The following is a 16,882-nucleotide window of genomic DNA, read 5'->3' as shown; positions in this document are numbered from 1 at the left end:
TATTATTAGATTATTTATATTAATATCTATAAAATTGATATTTAATTATAATTATTTCATTAAAGAATTAATAATTAATTTTCTTAATTTTCATTACATCGATTTTATTTATACTTTATTTCATAACTATTTTATATAGAACTGTATATAACATATATAACCATACAAAACAATACACACGTATAAACAACATCCCCTCATCAAAAGATCGAATGTCTCTCAATATCTATTAAATTTACTTGTCTACGTTAAAGCGGAAGTACTTGGTACGTACTCACAACTAGTTAACTACTTCCTGAGTTCGAGGACGAGATATGATCTTTGTCCATCGATTTCTAAGACATAAGTGGATTCGTGTGCAGTGATTGTATAGCATACGCCTTCCAGAAAATCGTCATTAAACAATAAAGGCCTATAATTCTGTTTGTGATACATGGACTTTTACGGACACCTTTAATAGTTTTAATTAATTCTATGATTATCCCGGAGGCGCTATAGCATTCTTCCTCATATCACGAGTTGTATATATACCGGAGGCCCACCAGTGGAGAATTCAGTATCATCAACAATATTTCTTGCAAGATGAAGATCATCGTAACGGTAACTAAAACTCAAGCACATTTTTATCTATATTTTATCAAATCTACAAATTCTATGAATAAGATTTTTTATATCTTACATCGTAACAAATAAAAAATTTATATTTTCAAAATTAACACATGAAAAGAATAATTTTATTAAAATAAAATTAGTTAGATAGAGATCTGAAAATAAATTTATTTGATTATCAAAATCATTACGTAGAAATTTCAAGCAATGCAAAATTTTGACTAGCAACTAATTTTAATGTCCTACATAATTATTTTGATGGTCCAACAAAAAATTATATTCAGATTTACTTAGCTACATTTCTGGATACTTTAGCAAAACTGTTCTTTAATTCTATTATTAGGTGTTGGAATTAATTCGTAGCGTTTTACAAGTGATGGGAAGTACTTTCATTAATGTATTTTTTAATGCTCATGTGAAATAAATAACATTCTTTCATTAAAAACGCTACGAATTAATTCCAACACCTATTATATTATGCAAATATTGAAAAGAATTCTAAAACTTCACAGAATCTAAGACAAAAACAGTGAACAATCCTTTTCTAACTTATATTTTTATCGATAAGAATAATTAAGTATTGATTTGCAGATCGTCCTTCTGTCCGCTATTGCGACAGTGGTGGAGCTGAAATCGGAATCAAAGAAGAACAAACGCGGAGTGGCATTTTTCGGATCGCCTGATTTCTTTGGGTTCGTGCCAGCCTTCACTCCTTCGTGGGCTTCGAATTTTGCGACTTCGGCCTGGAACCCACCGATCGCTCCGGACGTAGCGCTCGCACAAGTCGAAGTTCAAGCTACGCACGACGTGGCACTTCAGGTACGCACATTTATTTTACGCACTTCGTGTTACATCGCGCGTACTACACACAGACTTCTATAGAAGTCTGTGGTTTATACATACAGAAATTATATAGAAGTCTGTGGTTTACATCATACGTAAAAAATTATATAAAATTTGTGGAATATATTCGTTATCAATTTACATAACAGGCGTTGAAGGATCCGGTGCCCGGTACGCCCAGCATCGCATACCCACCCGAAGTTTTAAAAGCGATTCAACAAGCAAAGGAAGCAAACAATAACGTTGCCGTAGCTCAGCATAAAGTTGCGGAAGCGAAGCAAGCCGCGCTGATTCAGCAGAAAATTGCATTGGCAAAGGAAGCAGCGGCAAGGGAAGCTGCCGCGAGGTATACAAATAATTAATTCACTCTGGTTTTTCGTCATTACATCTAATGTTCTACTGCAGACATTCACTGGCTATCTCTTTTACGCTGTGCACTTATAACATTTCCACTTTATGCAGATCGCATGAAATTTCGCAACATGCTGAGACCGAAGCTAAAGCTAGCGCCCGACAGCTCGTAGCATTACAACAGAGATTAGCAACCCTAAAGGATACTGTGGCAGCTGCACAGAGAGTAGCAGCGGCAAGAGAAGCCGCCGCAGCTGCAGCAATCCAAAGAAACGCAGCTAACACCGCCGCAGAATTGCGAAAGCAGGATGTTGATAAGCAAATTAATCAGAGCGAGCAGGAAGCTAAGGTAGTATTATCAAAATTTTTTATTATATTTCTCTATAAAATAAAACAATTTTTTCTGAATATTGTTAATAATATTAATTATCACATGAAGTTCTTACTTAAAAATTGTTATCATTTTTGTTATATTAATTGTTATAAGCTACTGACGTCAATTTATTCTTAATATGTTTATGTGCATTGTTTAATCTAAATAGGAAAAAGATATAATAGCTGCGAAAGAAAATGCAATAGCAGCTGCAGTCCAGCATGCGAGCTTACAGAAACCTGTTCATCACCCTTGGGGTTAAAAACTGTTTCATGACATTATATATATTTTATATACGTATATCAATATAACAGCATATATTATACATTTGGTGATGGTTACATAAAAGGGCATTTACATAGTATATTATAATATAATTATATAATATTTAGTAATTATTATATGTAAAGATCGTTTTATCAATAAAGTTATATACAGTTTTATTTTGTGAATTTTCTATCATTTTTTTATTTTCTGTTATTTTATATTTTTTTTATAATCATTTATTTAATATATGATAATAATGAACATAATTTATGTGTAGATCTAGAAAATACTTTTATTTTCAAAAAAGGCTTTTATTTTTATCTACATAATATATATTAAATATTCTTACTTTTATTATAAAATATTAATGTTTATTATATTTTATATTATATAATTATTTTGTTTAGCACATTAAACAATAATCTCCCTAATTCTTTCTAAACCAAAATATAAATATGCCATCATTTTTTAAAACTTCATTACAAATCAAAATTATTGCAAAACATAAATCAAGGATCCCTTATTATTCAAAAAAAATTTGGAGATGACAGGACTATAGGAGTCCGGCACGGTAGTCGTTGCACAGATAATATACAGATATAACACAAAACTTTTTATTACAATAACGCGCTTACATTTTTCGGAGCATTTTTTAGCCCCCTTCAGAGACGTAAATTACCTTTATAGATACAATAATACATAATAACTATTTTGTGATAGTGAGCTCCCTTTACAAATTTTTCAAGCCAAATATCTTCATCGTGTTGTCGCTCAGCAAGTGACTAACCTTAAACCGTAATAATTCATTTCCGCATCGAGAATCATATCCTCGTGGCCGGTATTTAAAACAGACACCATTTTGAAAGTTAATTAGCAAACGAAACTTTAATAGCAAAACTTATGTGAAGAGATTGATCGGAAAATAAAGGCGGTCGCGAACACGGTACAAGTTATGTGTAGTTATTTGACGCGTGCTGTCATTTATGTGGAAGCATTGTATCTACAGATTTTTAAATAAATTCATGTATCCACGATAATATTATTTAAAAAATATAAAACATTTTTTGGTAAAAATTATCTAAATCAACAAAAATCAAAATTTGTTAAATATAATCTCATATCTGCCTGTATTTTATCACAGAAATATATATATATATATCTCAATTAATGATTAATCCTAATAATTTATCCTAGAATAATGAGATGTCCAATACTTAAAAATGATTTAAAAATTAACAGTTAGAAAATTAAATATACATATTCGTAACCTTATTTTTTTGTCAAAGCAATCATAAAAAAATAAAAAAAATTATTTGTATAAAATTTAAATTTATTTATTTCATAATTTGAATTTAAACAAATAATTATTGTACATATTAAGCAATACTAAATTTCTATTGTCATTAAGATAGTCTATATTATTAACATTATTACTAGTGAGAGAACATTTAATAAAATTAAGAAAACGACGAAAATTGTACCCTAAAATATATCATTAAGTTAATTTCACAACTTGACTTTAAAATATATAGCAATTGTCATTGAATCATTGGTAAAATTATTACTTTCAGGAACTGAGAAAATTCGGAAATAATTCCTATACAAAAATCTCAAATAAGACACCAAATAACAAGATTTTATAAATGGACTTTACAGAAAGTGACAAAGAATAACTCTCCATAATAAAAATAATTACAAACTTACTTTCCATCGATACAAATTACGTATTCACAGCTATCTCTACGCGAGAGACAATGATGAAGTCTTTGCATATAATAAATCAATTACTAAGATATTACTTGTGATTTTGTAATGTTAAAAATATATATGTCAAAAAGCAAATAAGAAGTTAATATTTAATCTCGATTATTGCCTCAGTCAAAGCTTCAATCTTTACTGACTTATTTAATAAATTTGACTTATTTAATAAATTTACTAAATACAAAGAAAAATTGATGATTATTTTAAACATTAAAGTTTTAATTAAAAGTCACTCACAATTTTTGATATTTAAAATAAAATTCAAATTAAAAAAAATTTTTAAATTAAATATTATATTTACCAAACTTGTTAAATCAATAAGCAATTTTGTTATATGTTTCGTCGATTTCATGTAATTTTCATCAATAAAGCAACAATAAATTTGATTTACTACAAGATAAATGCTATATGTATTGAATAGATACATTCAATCCGGATATAAATATTCCAATAAATGTATAATTTATTAGTAATTATTGCGCAAATTACAAAAGTAAACATGATGGCATTTACTTGGACATAGATTTACATAAATTATACATAAATTTACATTACATAAATTTTATATTACATATCTAATACTATCATACATATATGTATATATTTATACTTAAGATATACTTAAAACAGAAATAAGTGCTGCCGTCAAGGCACTCAAGAATGGAAAAGCATCCGGACCGGACGACATTGTCTCAGAAATATTAAAAGCTGCAAGTCAACTGGGAATTGATATGCTACATGCTATTTACAGTAACATATGGTATTCAGGAATATGATTGGATAAAATATATATTCAGTATTCATACCAATACACAAGAACGGAGCAAAAATCAAATGCAGCAACTACAGATCTGCCGCTCTAATCTCACATGCAAGCAAGGTGATATTATGGATCATTAATGAAAAGCTTAAAATATGCATTCATCCACAAATATCGGAAAAACAGGCCAGACTTATGCCAGAAGCACAAGGAAACAAATCCTAAACATTTGCCAAATTATTGAAAAATTGAGGGAATTCAATATATCCGAATATCTCTGTTTTTTACCAAAAGGCTTTCGATTGTGTTAAGTGGGAGAAGCTCTGGGATATTATGATAACGCTCGGTTCCCCCACATCTTTTAAATCTAATTTGTAATCTCTACACATCCAACGAAGATAAAGTCAGAGTAAACAACCAGCTAACTGATGCCTATTTCCATCAACGTAGATTAATTTTAATCTCTTTTCAATTTTCTCTTTGTCTTCTTCTAATCTTTAGAACTAAAAAAAGATGAAGAGTAAGTTGAACCGAGATTAAAGTTAATCTACATTTGCATTAATGAAAATGGGCATGGATCCTTCAAAATCAGTAAAAGAATAAAACAGGAATGCATCATATAGCCAATCTTATTCAATATCTAGGAAGAATAGATAGTGCCACAAACAGATGGGACAAAGGTGTCTCCATAAATGGAAGAAAGATACTCAATCTGAGATCCGCATATGATACAACGTTGCTGACTGCTTCAGAAGACGAAATGGCAGAACTGTTAAAGAGAATGGAGAAAACAAGTGAAATGTATAGCATCAAAATAAATGGCGTCAAAAAGTAAAATATTGATCGTCGACAAAGCAAATGAAAAGGGAAATCAACATGACAAGAAGATTAACGGGATTGAGACCGTTGGGAGCCTAACCTCGGGGTTCGAATAATTAACACCGGCGATTGTGAAAGCGAAGTTCGATGTAAAATTGCTAAAACTTGCTAAAACTGCAATACTCAAATTAATGCATATATGGAAAAATAGAGGAATATCAAGATACATCAAGATACGATTCATTCGATCTCTAGTTTTCCCCCTAATCACATACACCTCAGAAAGTTGGACCATAAAGATAGCAGACAGGCGGCGCAACGCTTTCGAGATGTTCTACTGGCGGAGAATGCTAAGGATGTCATGGATGGAAAGGCGCATGAATGCATCAATCCTAACAGAGATCAACCTCAAGGAGAAGCTAAATATAAACATCAATAAAACCATGTTAAAATATTTTGGCCACATCATGCTACGAGGAAACAATGCCCTTGAAAGGCTTATGATCCAGAGTAAGATCAAGAGAAAAAGACTAAAGGGCCGATACATTAACCAGCTAGGAAGGCTAATTAATTCTGTAATATATATGCGATTGCACACACAATGCCATGGATAGAGATCTATAGAAAGACATAGTAAAGAACTACCCATCATAGATGCTGTCACGATGTCCGGATTCGGGCGTATCGAACAAAAAGAATACATTTATTTATATCAAAATTAATTACAATATTAACGCGTTACACACTTTGTACAAGTATAGAATTTTATAAGAAATTAAATTTAATTTCAGGAGAGCTGACAATTCAATGAAATTCAAAATTATGTATAATTTAGTGTATTTTTATACTTGATAATTGGAACGGCATGCTGATATAATTAAATAAAATTTAAAATTAATTTAAAATTTTATTTAATTTTTCTCTTTTTTCCAATCTCTTTTTTCCAATTATCAAGTATGTATATGTGTCTACTTACATGTCACATAGTTTACTAGTTAGATATATTATGTAATATCTTTTATTATACTTATTTTTTTATTTTTAAAATAAAATTTAATTACCCGATCGCGAAATTTATTTAAGTTATTTTATTTGTAATAATTTAATTTTTTAATTTAAAATGATTGTATTCATCCCTACCTATCCATATTTGTCCTATCTATCCGTATTTTCATTTATTCGTACCTATTCGCGTATCCTATCTCCCCCTCCCACATGTGTATTCCTATCTACATTACTTCATAATGTGTAATAACACCACGAATATAATACGTTAATGGCTGTGTTCAGCAGAGAAAATAGTTTTACAAATGTTGTAAAATTCTTCCATATAATTGGTTTTTGCTCTTGGATCCTTATGGATTTAAATGTATAAGTTAATCATATATTGAAGAATTTTGCATATATTGAAACAATAGTTGCAAAGTTGCTTTCTCTGCTGAACGTAGCAGCTAATGCCTAACCATGTCCTATCGTATACTGATAAATTCAGCGGAATAACCTAATTGCAATCATATTAAATAAATGAGCAATAAATAATAATAATTAAAACAGACTTTCAGTCTTTAAAATACAAAAGAATTAACAAATAACGAGGCTAACAAGAGTCAGCGCGGATAATCAAGCGCAAATTATTTAGATTAAAAAATCTATAAAACTTACACTTGAGTGTCCGTACTGGCTCTCAGTAGCCCTGTTGTTTGTTGATTATTTTTGTATTTTAAATAAACAATAATTTAAAAAAATATAAGAACTCGCAATTTGCGAGCAAGTTACCCTCCCGAATTTAGTTTACATAACATCCTTTAAAAAAATTGGTGTTACACACCAACTTCATATAAATCCTCTTCTTTCGTCTGGCCAGACTGAACTCACCTTTCAATGCTGGCCAATATTCTGGCTTTATATAGCAGAAATATACAATAAGGAGAAATACTCCTTTTTGTTGCCGATTAACATCACCGGCAATAAGCGTAAAATTTTACACTTTTGATGCGCGAAACACGAACGCGTCGCGAAGGGGCCATCATATTAATAAAATTAATTAAATATTATCGTGAACAATTATTAATAATAATAATAATTCCATTAAGATACAAATAATTTTCGTGTTTATTCTCTATTCGTGTTTATTCGAAATGAAAAATATAAATATTCTACGACTAAAATAAATCCAAATTTAAAAACATCTTTATGTCAACAACGTTTTGATTTCAAAAGTCTCAAATATTATAAAATTAGATTAAATTTCTTAATAAAAATTTTACATAAACAACAAAACTTTAATTTAAAAATAAACTGCAAATTACTAAATCGATTATTATCTTTGATAAAATTCAAGGCCCATATACGTATTTTGAACGATTCGAACGATTTGTCGCTGAATCTCATCTCAAAACATGCGGAGATGAAAAATTCAGATGAATGATGCAAGATCCGAAAGGGATAATGTTCCCACACACGCACACAGAAAAATATGCAAGTAATGATTATTCCATACAAATAATAATAACTTATATCAAGTATTTCAAAAGTTTATATATCAGCAAATTTATTGCAATTTCGTCAAAAACATTAAATTTATTTAAAATATATCCTGAATCCTAACAAGTTTAATATCTCAATTAAGTTTATTAAATTAAAACAATTTGGATATGTTCACGAAATATGGTTACAAAAAATTCGTTTCTTCGATTAATTTTATAATATACTTCAAATAAAAAAATTCTTATTTTGAGTACATAATAATGAGTTTTTCTAAAATTTTGTAATAAGAATATTTTAAGATTATTATAAAAAAAATATTCTTTGTTAAAAGTAACCGTTATTTAAGAGAAAGAAAATAAATTGAGTTATACGTTTCTTAGCAGTAGATTGATATTTTTCTGTATGCATTGATAAACATACATCTTTATATTTTATAAATTATTAGAATCATTTTTGTATAACTTATTATTTTAAAATTAAGTATTTTAAGTGGCGCAAAATTTTGAACGAGATTTTAAAATAATTACAAGATAAAATTCTTCTATTTTTTGACAAAATATATATTGGATCTTACATCATGTTACTACTTTAACTGGTATAAAATCCAGTTACTATGTATGGATAATGGATGTGTATGGATAAGTTATAAAAGCTTAGGCTAAAGTCAGTGTATTAAGAAAAATAGCAAAAATTAATAAAAATGTCTTTTATAAAAAAGTGAGATCAAAAAATTGTATACATTCTATTACAATATTTTTTATTTCTTTAGTAACATGTATACAAATCAGTGTGAAATAATTAAAAGAATATCTTAGAAAACAATATGTATTCAATAAATATGTATATTTATGTTGCTTTCTGTACATCAACTTATATATAAAATTTAATCCTGAATGAATATTTAAATATAGGATAGATAGGAAAAATAATAAAATAATTCTTCTTGGTAAAAAATTTTTCATACATTAATACACTGAGAAAAAATATATATACTCAATCTCGATAAATATTCATTTGAATAGTACCGATTAAATATTTATTAAATATAAAAATATATTTATTTGGTACAAAAAACATTAATTTGATTCAACAATCATTTCTCTTCATTAAGTGAATACTTATTTATTGTAACTAAACTAAAATTTAGTTGGCAATTAGTTGGCAACAAATAAATATTTATTTAAATTTAGGCCATTTTTTTCTCAGTGTAAGTATAAATATATATAAATATTCATAAAAACATATAATCATATATGAAATATGTCCATACACATTCATATGTTTCTATTTCTTTTATAAAATTACTTTTTAGTGTAATAGAAATAACAAAAGCAATATGAAAAAAAAATTAATGAGATAATTTTTGCATTGTTTGTTTTAAAAAAAAAGCAAGTTTGGAAAAATATAAAAAAATTGTTCATACTCAATTATGCATAATTTTATATATAATTATAAGTAATTTTTTATATTTCTTCACATTTTTATATCTCTCGATTTTTATTTAAATAAATAGCGTGAAAATTACTCTTTTATTATTTTTAATGTTTTTACATTACTATTAATATATCTTTCCCCACTAAAAGTATAATAACTTTACAAAAGAAAAGAGGGATGTATATACATATTTAATATAAAATTATTATATATATGTTTATGAATATTTATATTTGTTCATACATATTTATACATATTCATCCATGAAAAATTTTTTATTATACTGTAACAAACATTTCTATATTATGATATCAATAGACAAGTCCATTTACTCTAATTTATTTTCTATATAGGAGGAGCAAGAATTTTAAAATGCGGTTTGTCCAAAATTAGTAATTTTTGCAACGAGAAAGAAAGAAACTCTATACAGAGAAAATTACGCATTTTACAGAAAATAATAATATGCTAATAGTAGGATGTAAAATATTAAACAAAATTGCTAAACAATTATTAAAAATGTTGAACAAATGCTTTATGTTTGTTCCTTTAATTAAAATTAAAAAATAAAAAATAAAAATTTAAAATTAAAAAATATAATTTAGAAATGTCTATGTTTTTTCAGCATATAAATTAACATTGAAAAAATACTTTCTGAACATTTCAGAGTAGCTTATAATATGAATCTTTCAACACCAAATACTGCCATCTCTAAATAAAAAAATGAAATTTTGGATAAAAATTTGCATTTTGGAATTCTGCTCTTCATATATTCTTTATATTTTTTAATTTCATACATTTCACATATTTAAAAAATACAAATATTTTATTATCTTTTATTTTTACTTTCAAATGTATCAAAACATAATATTTTAGTGTAAATAGAAAAATGCAAAACATTTTTAAAAAATCACATCGGATCAGTCTATTTATATCATTATTTTGAGATTGCATTACTTAGTATCAAATTAAGTTTGAATTATTCATAATTAGTATCAAAACATTCATATTAACGTATAAATTTAGAAAATTTTAATAAAAAGCATTTAATAATTTTTTTGAATTAAACAGTTTTATTTTATTGTTTTAGTTAAATTGAAATAATGAGCAGTGGCGACTTATAAAAATAACTAAAAATAATTCAAACTGAATGTAATGTAAAATTATAAATTTAACAGTGCATGCACAATAAATTCTAGAATAAGGAGGCATTCAGGATTAAATTTATCCTAATCTATTATAACTTATCCATTTCAAGGCAATGGATGTATGAAATGCTGTACATACATTTATCAGGATATATTTATTAAATTGATGCAATATATGCATTTGGATATACATATAGTATATTAAAGAAATTATCACATCTCCATTACCTCAAAAAAAAAAAAAATAAAATAAACTCACCAACTCGATGCGACAGAGTTATATCAGCAATGATGATTCTGTAACAAAAAGTATATAAAATCTAAATTAGAACAAAATAAAAAAAATCAACCAATATTTTTAAAAATATTTACTAAATGCAAAGTTCTCTTGAAAATAATCATATAAATTTTAAAATAAGTATATAATTTTTCGTATCGAATTTTATATATATTATATATATATATGTGTGTGTGTGTATAATTTCACCATTCAGTTATATTTATAAAAATAATTATACATTTTCTTCAAAATACATACTTACAAAATTTCAAAATAATTTCAAAATAATCCTTTTTTTAAATTACCATTTTTAAATTATAATATTAGAATAAAACAACTCAAGACTAAACAGAAGAAAGATTCTAATAAGCAAAAAAATGATATTTACCACAAGGTTGCTCTGCCGATGCCTGATGCCTCTCTTAGACCTCCTCCTCCTCTCAGAATCGGGTTGGCATCCTCTCGCACAAGACACTCGCGTTAAACACTCGCGAATAATATACTATAAACGCGCGCGGACTAATCATTTATAAATGTCTTTCGCGCGACACTGCGGCACTCCACGTTTACAAAACCCATGATAAGATTTCTATTTCGATCGGGGGAATCAACACCACACGTCGACGAGTACTTGCGAAACACGCGATGAATGCCGAACAAGGGTTAAGCCCCATACGAAAGAAGACGAAATCGATCGTATCGAGTCCGTCACCTCTGTTTTACGCAAAATCACGTTTAAAATTGACTCAGAAATACGCCCTAACTGCTAGTTCTAGTGGGACACAAGTGGTGCTGTACCTCGAGCGATTCCAAGAGACTGGTAGACGTGACGAGCTCCTCTAATAAGGGTAAAGTTGGTACCATCACCGATTGTCTAACAATCTAGACAATTCAGGAATGGGATCCAACCCCTCGGCACGAAGCTAGTTTTTTTTAAAAAAACTACTAGAGCTAGGCTCTGACCAAGTCAGATTAAACGCGATTTAGGCTGATAGATAATGACAGAGAAATGAGCGCCCTGACCAGAGTTATACAACTCCTTTTTGGACGACTCACCAAGGCGGAATTCTATAACTCGTTATGCAATCGTTATGTGCTCATAACGACTGCATAACTCGAGTTATCGAATACAGGCCCAGAGAAGAATCCGAGTTGATCGATCGTTTCTTACCGCTAAGGGCCGAACTGTTGGCCGACAGACAGAGCGCGTCCTCAATTAGCCGACAGCAACAGTAGTTGCTAAACCGCGCAAACACAGCACCACGAAGTGCGTGACATTACGCGGCCGGCATCACCTCGTGCCCGGGCACTTGGCGTGAGAGCGTTGCAGTGACCGTGACCACTTAAGCAACGTCCCAAAGAGAGTTCCGTTTTCCTATCGAAACGTCGTAGATATGATTTCATCGCCGAAATAGAATTCAATCGAATGGGTTTTATTAAAAGTCCATTAGTCCGATAACTTTAACGGCACTCCCGAAGCAAACGCGCGACGCGACGAACCGGCTGCGGTTCGTTCACTTTCATTAAATCGGCGGACGAGGGTACGTTAGCTTCCCCGTTGGATTTTTACATGAAGAAAATAATTTTACTCAATATCTCGATAAAAATTTATTTGGACCTATCATTCAAATAGATACAAAAATTTTTAGATATTTGAGAAAAATCATTTTTTTCGTGTAAATATCCTCTGGGTACTGAGCCCTCCCACCACGTCAAGGTGTACCCGGGAGAGGGAGAATATCATCCGAAAGATGTAATAGCAGCTATTATCTATATTACTATGCAATTATCAATTGACTTTTAAAAATGAATATTAAACACACTCAATTCGCGTCACCACGTTGTGATATAAATTCAGAGTGGATAAAAGGATTGAATCTCTTATTACGATGTCTCTAAAATATGATTAAAGTCAATGGAATGAACTAGAGATTAATAGAAAAGAGAAATACTTCTTTTATTATCAAACAGATTCAAAGTTACATTCAATTTTTTATCGTATCACGAAAAATGCAGTAAAACGAAAAATTAATCAAATTATTAATTACACAAATTATATTAATAGATTTTGTTGCACGGTTTTTGCTTTACTTCTTAGATTTGTTGCGCATTCACATAGCTTATAAATATTTTAATTGTTATAATAAATAACTATTATATAGTTTACAATAACCCGATAAAAAATATATATAATATATATATATATACATATAGACATATTTTGTATATAATATAATTATATATACGAAACATTGTTCCCGGGAACTTTATGTACACAATCCAAGCAATGTATTATATACATAGTATTTTTAATACGATATTGCCTTACTGTTCTTTTTGGTTATTTTTGAATTATTGAATTACGTCACTCACGTCTTATTCTAAAAGTAATAGAGTTATTCAGTATTCATTATTTTAAATCACTACACTTTTCATTTATTTCTTATTTAAAATTTTAAATAAGTTTCCGGAAACTATTTTATATTTTTTATTTTAAACAAGCCGTATTAGTTTTTTATCAATTTCTATGATTTTATATTTTAAATAAATTTCTCGAACTTATTTCTTATTTTTTATTTTAAATAATTCATAACAATTATTAGCCACGATCGGCATTATACGTAAGCTTAAAAAGAATTTCTGAAACACTGATATATGAATAATTTGCAGTAATAATATCTTAAATTAATTTATTAACTGAAAAATTAAATAATAATTAATAAGATATTTAACCAAAGTATTTTTAGCCAAAGCTGTATTTAGCGCAAATTATTTCACAATATTAAAAAAATTTGCATGTATTTGTACATAAAAAATATATAGAATATTTTATCAACTTTTATTTATACTCAAAGACAAGATTGCTTCGATTTAAAGGAATTTTCTTTGCTATATGTTTAAAGAAAAAATTTCTTCGATTTGTGAAAAAATTTCATTAATTTAAACATTATTTTATAAGATCAAATATGTATATAAAATTTATTGATTTAAAGAAATTATGTTCAAATCCAAAAAATGATTTAAACGTCATTACTTGAATTTGAACATAATTTCTTCAAATCAAATAGATTTTGTGTTTGATTTAAAAAAAATAATGTTTAAATTAAAGCAATTTTTTCACAAATCAAAGAAATTTTTTTTAAATCATAGAAAATTTTTTTAAATCGTAGCAACCTTCTCTTTAGATGTAAATATAAATTATTAAAAAAAAAAAACTGAGACATAATGTTAGAATATTAAAAATATCCCACGCGAATAATTATAAATTACATTTAAAATGCAAGTAAAAAGAACAAGTACCAGAAATGCCAAAAGCGAAGCGCAAAATGTACGACAATACCCATTTGTTAAAATCACATAAAATACGAATAATTGAATAAAAATTATGTATAGAAAACCACACTAGTAGAAATCACTTTTTATTTCTTGCCTTTTGATAGCACATTGCAATTAATACAAAATTTAAAATGATAAAATAAATGTTCTTGTAATTAAAAATCCCTTGAGATATTAAAAAATGTGTCGTAATATCATTAATATAAAATATAAGATATCTCTTAATATAAAGGTCAAACTGATAAGATCAATACATGAATTATTCTGAACCCTATAACTTCTATCTGATATATTTTTCTGTAAAGCTCATATTTTCTGAAATTTTTTACACTTGTTTTCTCTACCTTATATAATTTATATAGGCTGTATCTCTGAAATATTCGTTTAATGCATTAGTTGTTGAAATACGAATTATACATAGATCATTTTATGTAAAGTTCTTCGACTCAGTTTAGTTCGCTTTATCCCTAGAGTTTTATCATTATTCGGAGCTGGCGTTATTATCTTCATATTAATTTTCCTCGGATTAATTTAGACTGTAAATATTGTTTCTCAAGATAATATGCACATTTTGTTCAAAACATATTTACGAATTATATTCACAAACGAAAAACTACACTGGTCGAAAATACCAAAAATGTTCAAATTGCGGAACAAAACGAGGATTAAAATGCAGCCGTCATGTCTTAAGCGACATTGAATAACGGTATGCATAATATCATGTACGAGAACGTCTCCGAGGATGGCCTCTACAATAATCAATATAGTCTAGGTGGCAACGCGTACAGGTAAATCATAACTGTGCAAAACAATTTAAAGAAACGCAATTCGATTCATATACCGTAGAAAAGTATGTAAAATTACATGGAAAATAAATATAAAAATAATATATAGAAATATATAAAATTGTGCTTTTTTGATAAAAATGAATACTTTTATCTGTAATTGTGTATAAATATTTTTTTATGTTTGACAGAAAATTACACAATAATAATAGTATATTTTATAATTTCTATGTAAATGAGTAAATTTTTGTAATATCATATAACATAACAGGAATATATCATAATACAATATTTACCTATATTTTTATACATATCAATAACTTAAGAAAAATTTTATGAAATTCGTTGGAGAATTAAGATGTAAAGATTTCTATAAATTTGACTTTAATTGTAAATTTACTTTCGTCAATTGTTTATAACAATTACTATATAAAAAAATTATTTGTAAAAGTTATTTGTAAATTGTGACTTTAGGTGTATATCTATACATATAAAGGTGTATCTATATAAAGATACATCTTAATAATGAGTCCTAAAATTATTCATTATAATTGTTGTAATTTTACATATAATTTTTTTACAGTGTAAAATGCAATTATCCCATGTTGTAAGCATCGAATTTTATACTCATTATTTAATTAGATATAAAACAATGTGTATATTCTCTCTTTCTCTCTCTCTTTAAAATAATTATATATGTTTTCTAAAATAATTATATATAAAACAATATTATAAAGAGCATATACCACTACGCAAGGTCTTAGGAGCGAAACAATATATAGATTTATTAAATATAAAAAGAAAAATAAATTGTAAACGTTTTGGTCTTAATTAGACCATCTTCAGTATAAATATAACAAGTAAATTAATTCAAACAAAAATGTTATCGCAATTAGAATGATAAATGCCTTAAATTGTGAGATTAAGGTATAGTCAGTTACATTAAAATTTAATACAAAAATGCTCGTTACATTGAAAGTTGTATGCGGATTTTACAAACTTGTCTTTTGAGAGATTATTTACATATTTTGTTATCGTTAGCTGGCTATAACCAGGACAATCTTTTCTTTTAACAAATCTGATTACTTGGCTAAAATTCTCAGTGCAGCTATTGTCACATGTAAGAATTTGTTACGCCTTTTCTAGCGATTGTATATAATAGAAGAACAAAATTTTTTATTTGTTAGAATTTGAAAATTATGAGTTTGAGCACTTAGTATTCTTTTCAAATTATGGACACATTGAAAATAATCTCTCAAAGAACGAATTTATATAATTTAGGCCATTCTGCTCCTATGCAAAAGATTTATTATTATTTCCCATACATACTGTATATAATTATTTTATTTAATTTTATTAACCTTCCTTTTATTTAAATTAGATAAAAATTACTTAAAAATTACTTAAAAATCTTATACAAATTTATTTTTGTTAAGATTAAAAAATATGCATATATCTAATTATTTTAGAAAATATATATAATTACTTTAGAGAATATATAATTACTTTATATAGAATTATTTTGTATTACTATTTTATACAATATACGTATAAATATTTAAATCATTATATTTAACAATAATTTAAAAATAATCATTTATAAATCATTGTTAAATAAAATGATTTAAATAA

General features: G+C 27.4%; 2 protein-coding genes across 2 annotated transcripts in view; one reads left to right on the top strand and one right to left on the bottom strand.

Annotated features, from left to right (window-relative positions):
• Positions 1-12,851, bottom strand: part of LOC105152740 (D-beta-hydroxybutyrate dehydrogenase, mitochondrial) — a 116,423-nt gene extending 103,572 nt beyond the window's left edge. The window contains exons 1-2 of the mRNA XM_087414817.1: positions 11,518-12,851; positions 11,109-11,146 (exon numbers count right to left, since the gene is read on the bottom strand). The gene's annotated coding sequence lies outside the window, so the exon portion shown is untranslated. The remainder of the gene's footprint in view (positions 1-11,108; positions 11,147-11,517) is intronic.
• LOC105152746 (uncharacterized) lies at positions 562-3,107 on the top strand. The gene is made up of 5 exons (XM_011067177.2): positions 562-600; positions 1,201-1,428; positions 1,602-1,798; positions 1,915-2,152; positions 2,346-3,107. Exons 1-5 carry the CDS (start codon positions 583-585, stop codon positions 2,436-2,438), a joined length of 774 nt encoding a protein of 257 aa, XP_011065479.1. The 5' UTR covers positions 562-582; the 3' UTR covers positions 2,439-3,107.
• Positions 12,852-16,882: the final 4,031 nt, after the last annotated feature.

The sequence above is a fragment of the Acromyrmex echinatior genome, chromosome 16 (genome assembly GCF_024713525.1).
Source record: "Acromyrmex echinatior isolate Ae372 chromosome 16, ASM2471352v2, whole genome shotgun sequence".
Classification (NCBI taxonomy): domain Eukaryota; kingdom Metazoa; phylum Arthropoda; class Insecta; order Hymenoptera; family Formicidae; genus Acromyrmex; species Acromyrmex echinatior.
The sequence above is the reverse complement of the archived record's forward strand: the minus strand, read 5'-3'. Positions and strand labels throughout refer to the sequence as shown.